The 7,274-nt window shown below is 38.6% G+C and overlaps 1 protein-coding gene across 1 annotated transcript; it reads left to right on the plus strand.

Moving 5' to 3' along the window:
* Positions 1-3,040: 3,040 nt before the first annotated feature.
* LOC113708291 (uncharacterized) lies at positions 3,041-3,965 on the plus strand. The gene is made up of 2 exons (XM_027230751.1): positions 3,041-3,142; positions 3,333-3,965. The coding sequence occupies exons 1-2, from the start codon at positions 3,041-3,043 to the stop codon at positions 3,963-3,965; spliced, it is 735 nt and encodes a 244-aa protein (XP_027086552.1).
* Positions 3,966-7,274: the final 3,309 nt, after the last annotated feature.

The raw sequence follows: 7,274 nt of genomic DNA on the forward strand, positions 1-7,274 counted from the left end.
CACTTAACACATTATCAAACAACAACAACAAGTCATGAAGTCTAGGAGAATATAACAAACCAGGAACACTCACCTAGTTATGCAAAATAACGTGCAAAATATCCTTCCGGATATTACCCTTAGTCACCAACGAAACCTAAGGTTGAACAAGAGAACATATTACAGTTTATCGAGCAAATCATTTAAGGGAAACAAAGAAACCCGACTAATTAGGAGTAAAACGTGTAAAGATGACTTTCAAGTAAGAAGAGGGTTGTTTGAACCCAAGGATGAAAAATCATGTTTTAAAATGGAAAGCCGGTCATGGTATTGGCCAAACAAAAGTATACAAGTTCAAATAGAAACCTAGCCTTCGAGCGAAAATTTGGGCAGCACGCCCTTTGTGTTTACCTAATTTTCCAGCCATTTTGGCTTCATTATTTTTCCTCAGCCACAACCCAAAGTCACACATATCATAATTCAAGTCAATAGCCATTCCATAGGCTCATAACATCATAAGAACAAGAATCAAAGTAATAACAAGTGCGGAAATACAATCTAGCCAAAGACAGATTTGACGTGTGGATGCGGAAATAACATATCCGAGGCTACGCTTATCGGATTGAGGCGTAACCTATGCCGTTTCGAAGCTAAGACACAGGGCTACAATGTTCATGAAGGTCATGTAGTCCTGTTTCCAATTCAACTTAGTCAAATTCTCAATTTACAGAACTAAAATCTAACTCGTCGGCTGTCTAACCGCATTGTACTGTAATGGTCATATCTCAGGTTACAAAAGTCCGATTCAGGTGTTCTTAGAGGCATTTGAAATCTAAGTCAGAATACTACAACTTTCATGTTTTGGAAAAAAGCTAAATCAATACAGATCCTAGTGGAAAAATGTGATAAACTGGATGAACTGACGAAAACGGAACACTGGAAATTTTCTAAAATAGTGAGGGTATTTTGGTCTTTTCATGGGCTACATTGCTCCGATTGAGCTGAAATTTTGCAGGCACCTCTAAAATGTCATTCCCTACAACTTTCATGTTTTACGGCAAGGCCAATTCGGCCTCTAACATAGGTCAATAAAAACGGGCAGAACCTAGTGACAATTTTCCAGAAATCTGAAATCTTTTGGTTTCAATGATAACTTTCTTAATTTCTTACTCCACTTGCTACCAAAACCCCCTATATAACCTTGGATACAACATATATTCATCATACATCAAGTTTAGGCAGAAATTTATTAAACCCTAACTCATGTAACAAAAGGAAAAATTACCCAAAACATGATAACAACCGTAATTCATCACAATCTTGAGATGCTAAGCTAATTTAAACAAGATTAAGAGTAAAAATTGGGGAAATCATCATCCTTACTTTGCTTAGTGTCTACCAAGAGCAACCCTAGCCTTCCCCTTCAAAATTTCACCAATACCTCACTCAATAAACACTCAAGGGTGCCTTTAATCGGTTTAGTTCCTTTGTTTCCTCACTTTGTGACTTGATTCAAGAAGAAATGGAGAAGCTTTTCTCTTGTTTTTGCTCTCTCTCTCTCACGGCTCTTCAGCAGAAATAATGAGGAAGAATGGTGCAATTTTGGGGATAAGAAGGTTGGACAATGTCTTGGTCAATGGCCTCTAATGGTGTGACACTTGTCACAACCCTTACCAAGTAAAATTTCCTTTTCTTTTCTTGTATTTTCAGCCTCTAATTTCGGTCAAGTTTAGCTGGAATTTAGGAGATATTTTGCTCAATTATCAATAAGCTTGTATGGTAAGAAAGTGGTGGTCAAGTGGTGCGTTCAACCGGTAGTGCGCGGGACCCGCCGGTTCGCGCCGTTTTTCTTAAAAACACACGTACTAGGGTTTTTACTTCCTATTCACCAACCTTATCTCATTGCTCCTAATCACATATTATTTCTCACTTAAAAGTCACTTTTAAATCTCCAAATTTAATCCTTACTCTGTACCGAAAATTCATCCGGCGAAAAGATCGCGAAAATCCTAATTTGCTCCAATCCCGAAAACAAAGAGTGAAACCCTACTTTCTAGGTTTATTTGCACTTATTGGGGAATGGTTGGGTAGTAGGGCTATAATAAATGATTTCTAAATAAAAAGGCATTTTTGAGAAAAATATAAGAAATTTGTGAGTCCTCACAGGAATGTGATATCTTTTGTCTCTAGAAAGTTGAAACCCCACGAGTAGAACTACCCAACCCACGATCTTGAGTTAGTCGCGGTTGTTTTTGCTCTGAAAAATTGGAGGCACTATCTATACGGGGTAACTTTCGAAGTGTACTCAGACCATAAGAGCCTTAAGTACTTTTTCGCACAGAAGGAATTGAACATGAGGCAGCGACGGTGGATGGAATTTCTGTAGGACTATGACTGCACCATCAACTATCATCTGGAAAAAGCGAACGTGGTAGCCGATGCCTTAAGTCGAAAGGCTCAAGTAGCAGGGTTAATGATTAAGGAGTGGGATTTGTTAGAGTCCGTTTGTGAGTGAAAACCCTGCCTTGGGAGTCATAAGGTGGTTTTTGGTAATATTAAGGTGACTTCCACCCTATTGGAGCGAATTAAAGAAGCTCAAAAGGAGGATTCGATGGTGCGAAAGTAGAGAGAAAGGGTGGAAAAAGGGGAATCGACCGACTTCAACTTTGGACCCGAGGGTGTTTTGAAATACTGGAACTGAGTGGTAGTGCCTAAAGATGAAGCGTTAAAGACAGAGATCATAGAGGAGGCTTATCGGTCCAAATATACGATCCATCCCGGTAGTAGTAAGATGTATCAGGACCTAAAAGGAGCTTATTGGTGGGACAATACGAAGAAGGAAATCGCTCTCTACGTGTAAAAATGTCTCGTTTGCCAACAAGTTATGGCGGAGTATCAAAAACCATCTGGCTTGTTGCAACCTCTTGAAATACCCGAATGGAAGTGGGAAAACATCACAATGGATTTCGTTTCAGGTTTGCCGCGAACGCAACGAGAACATGATGCCGTTTCGGTGATCGTTGACCGGTTAACTAAATCGGCCCATTTCTTGCCGGTAAACATGAATTATTCCATGGAGAAATTGACTCTGGTGTACATGGATGAGATCGTAAGGCTACATGGAGTTCCTGTGAACATTGTTTCAGATAGAGATCCCCGCTTCGTATATAGGTTGTGGTAGAAGTTCTAAGAGCCTCTGGAGACTAAACTCAACCTAAGCACCACCTATCACCCTCAGATGATGGACAATCGGAGCGAACAATCCAAACTCTCGAAGATATGTTAAGGACCTGTATTCTGGATTTTGGAGGTAATTGGGGTCAACATATGACCTTGGTGGAGTTTGCTTACAGCAACAGTTACCATTCGTCGATTCAAATGGAACCGTACGAAGCACCATACGGGAGGAAGTGCCAGTCACCAATCTATTGGGACGAAATCGGCGAGAGGAAAGTTCTAGATCCAACGGCTATTCCATGGATAGAGGAGGCACGAGAAAAAGTCAAGTTAATATGACAAAGAGTCCAAACAGCGCAAAGCCGACAAAAGAGCTATGCGGACAATCGACGAAAGACTTGGAGCTTGAAGTTAGGGATCGCGTTTTCCTCAAGGTCACACCGTTACGGAACATCATGACGGGTAAAGGAAAGAAATTTCAACCAAAGTTCGTCGGACCCTTCAAGATCCTCCAGAGGGTTGGTAAAGTAGCGTATCGGTTAGAACTACCGTCAAGTCTATCCAGAATTCACGATGTCTTCCACGTCTCGATGCTTACGAAGTGTTATCCCGACCCGTCTCACATCTTACAACCGGAGGAAATTGAAATAGATGAATCCCTCACTTACAAAGAAAAACCTGTACAGCTGTTTGACCGAAAAGTGAAGGAGCTGAGAAACAAACAGATTTCTTTGGTTAAGATCTTATGGAGAAATCATGGCGTAGAAGAAGCTACCAGGGAGGTGGAAGAAGAAATGCACAAGAAATAGCCTGAACTATTTCTGAATTAAGGTGAGAAAATTTCGAGGGCGAAATTCTTTTAAGGGGGAGAGAGTGTGAGAACCGTGAATTTTCTTATTTTCTAGACTTTATTTTATTTAATTACATACCTTTTTATATTTTCTTTACTAGGAAAAATTTCTAGATGATTTTTATGAGTAAATATGGTTTTTAATCATTTTTCTAGTATAAGTTAGTTCATGTGATTTTAGGAGTGTATACTGGGTATGAGACCTGCAAGTGCGGTAAGTCCGATAAAATTCAGCCAATTAGCTTAAGTTTTGTATACAGGGATTAATTTACTAGGTGTTAAAAGATAATTAGAAGTTACCCAAATGGATTAATGGTGGAGAGACAAAAGGATAATTGTAAGCCAAAAGGGCGACAAGTGTCATTTTCCCATTGAATCTTGGACTTTGACCACTATTCATGAACTTTACTGAAATCTAAAAAAATTGATGAAAAATCTTCATTTTCTTCCCTCATTTGGCCAGCTTTCTCAAGAAAGAAAAGAAAGAAAACTCTTTAACTTTCTTCAACCAATCTTGCCAAATCTTGTGATTCAACCGTTTAATTTTCAAATTCCTCAATAAAAACCCTTAGCTAGGTGGTATTGAAGTTGTTGGTGAAGAGGTTTGGAAGGAAGAGGTGCTAAGTTGTCTCTTTTCTTGAGATTGCAAGGTAAGTGGCTAAGGAAACCTTCATTTGTTCTTGATAAGGTTCAATTAGTGGCTTATGTGAGTTAAAGAGATGGTTTTATGTGATATTCATGACTTTTGGTAGAGATTGGTGAATTTTTTTCATTTATTCATGATTTTTCTGTTTTTATATGTTTAATATTGGTTGGCCATGGATGATGGTTTGGAGTGGTCTAGAATGAAGCTATGGTGCATAAATTGTAACTATTTGCGGAAAATTTTTGCTTTGTACGGAAAATTTTGGATTTAGGGTTTGTATTTGGGGCTTTTATGGGGTTGCTATGGAACACTTGAATTGGCTTTGTTTAAGGGGTATTGGGACCCTAATAAGTTGTATTGGATAGCCTATGATTTATAATGTAATGGTGGTTGTATTTAGGAAACATGAGTGAATGATTGTAGGTTGGAAAATTGAATTTATAAGGGGAAGTGCTGTCCAAATTGTGGGTTTTATGTTTTCTTGGATTTAGGGTGCTTTAGGGGTTAATTGGTGACCTAAGGTTGTCTAAACCTTTAGCACCAAGTGCGCCTTACAATACTTTCAAATTATTATGGTTTTACACTAGTGATATGTGGTTTGAGTTTACAACTCATATTCGAGTCTCATTGTGCTTTCTTGAATGTTTTAGGGCATGACGGTGATTCAAGACGCTTATTGGGTGGAAATTTGTGAAACATCCTTTGTTTGATTGGTGAGTGTACTACTTACATGATTGTTACTTCATGGCTTTGTTATACTTCAAATCTATGACTTGATTGCTTGTGTTTACTGTTGAAATTGATTGAGACGAGGGTGTACTTTATCACTCTTGCACCCTATGTCTTATGTGATTGTTTACCGCATATATGGAATGCCACTTGAATATATTTGAACTGGTGTCGTTTGGACGTATATCCAACGACCTTTACTGTCACCACCGAGCTCAACCTCATTGGTGGTCAATTACATCGAGCCGGCAAGGGATTGGTCGTGAAAATTGACAAGCCATGGGGACTATTATATGGAATTCTTGAGTATGAGACTCTTGATTCCGGTATACTCGATTATTACCAATTATGAACTGACCGGAGTTCGGGCCCGGTAAGGGTATGAGAGGTGGACGGAATTGGGAGCAAAGTGGAGTCTACGGTATCGGTTTCCTTTTTGTACATTGATAGAGAGTCAATGAGGTGAGATCAAGTATGGCAAACGAGGAAAAGGGCTCTTGAAAGCCGTCCGTATCATTTTACCAATTTTATTGATATGTGGTATTAGTTTATTTCTTAATTGAATGAATTTGGATAGAAGGGCTTTATGCTTATATGAACTTCGTTGCTTGAGTGACAGTATCTCATTGGGCGAAAGCTCACCCTACTACTTTTGTTTTCCTTACAAGGAGTTGAACGTCTTTTGAAAGGCTATGATATGTGGTTGCCGAGTTGAGCTAGTTTAAATATTCTTTTGTATAGCTCCTCAATGGATAAAACTCTAATTGTATTTGGATCCAACCTTCTCTTTGATTAGTGGTGGTATGAGATGCAATATTATGGATTATTTCTTGATTTGTGGTTGAAGTGATGAAGTTTTATTATTTTTGGGGATTTTTCTGTTTTAATATGAACATGATTGTGTGGCTATCTATGATGAATGGAAATGGTATATAATGACTCTAGGAGGTGGAAAAAGTGATTAATTGCAACCAATTTCTGGTTTGGAAGAAATTTCAGAAAATTAGGGTTTGAGTGGGAACATTCTGCCTGAATTTATAGCTCCTAGTTAGAAGCCGAATTGGCCTTAGCTTAAAACATAAAAGTTGTAGGTAATGACATTTTAGAGGTGCCTACAAAATTTCAGGTCAATCGGAGTAGTGTAGAATGAGAAAAGTCAAAATTACCCTTGCTGTCCTGGTTTTATCCGAATGTAAGAATTGCGCCTGTAATTGGTTGTTTTGGCTGGAATTTCTTTGGAATTGGTTGTTGAGGTCTTCTGATGAAATGTAAATTTGTTTCTAAGCTTTTGAGTGGCTTTGGAATTTCTGGATTTGGACTTGTGTAGGCTGAGTTATGATGTTTACACCAGAATGCGTTTTGTGAATCTGTTTTACGGTTTTGATGTAGTATCTTGCATTTTTGACCTGGTTGCACTCAAAACTAGGTTGAGTGACCTTCTGAAATGTTGTAACCCTGTCTTTTAGCTTCGAAATGGTGTATCGTACACCTTCGTCCGATAATCGTAGTGCCTTTGGTGCCATTACCACAAAATGAGGTCAAAAACTGTTTTTTCAGGGCTAAAGCTAATTCCATTTCCGGATTTTTCTGGTTTCCTCTAATGCTTGTATATGCTTATGGAACCCTATTGGGGTCGTATTTGGCATTGGTTTATGACTTGTAAGCGAGTCTTATTGTGTTTATTTGAATAGTTTTAGGGCTTGACTTTTGTTTCCGGTCATTTTGCTAGCTAAATTTTGTACTTGAATGACTATTAAGCCTAGTGAACGGCTTTTGGAAATGAGATTATTTTTGTACGAGATGTTGGGACTGATTTGAGGAAATAATGAAGCCATGACGGCTGGAAAAGTAAGCAAATTTAGGGGAAATGCTATCCAAATTTCTAGGCCGTTT

This window comes from Coffea arabica, chromosome 9c (assembly GCF_036785885.1).
Source record: "Coffea arabica cultivar ET-39 chromosome 9c, Coffea Arabica ET-39 HiFi, whole genome shotgun sequence".
Classification (NCBI taxonomy): domain Eukaryota; kingdom Viridiplantae; phylum Streptophyta; class Magnoliopsida; order Gentianales; family Rubiaceae; genus Coffea; species Coffea arabica.

Bases quoted from the DNA above. Each gene is read 5' to 3' on its own strand.
- LOC113708291 (XM_027230751.1), top strand. From the start codon at position 3,041: ATGAATTATTCCATGGAGAAATTGACTCTGGTGTACATGGATGAGATC. The intron at 3,143-3,332 runs GTATATAGGTTG...GTTTGCTTACAG, and splicing joins CAGATAGAGATCCCCGCTTC to CAACAGTTACCATTCGTCGA.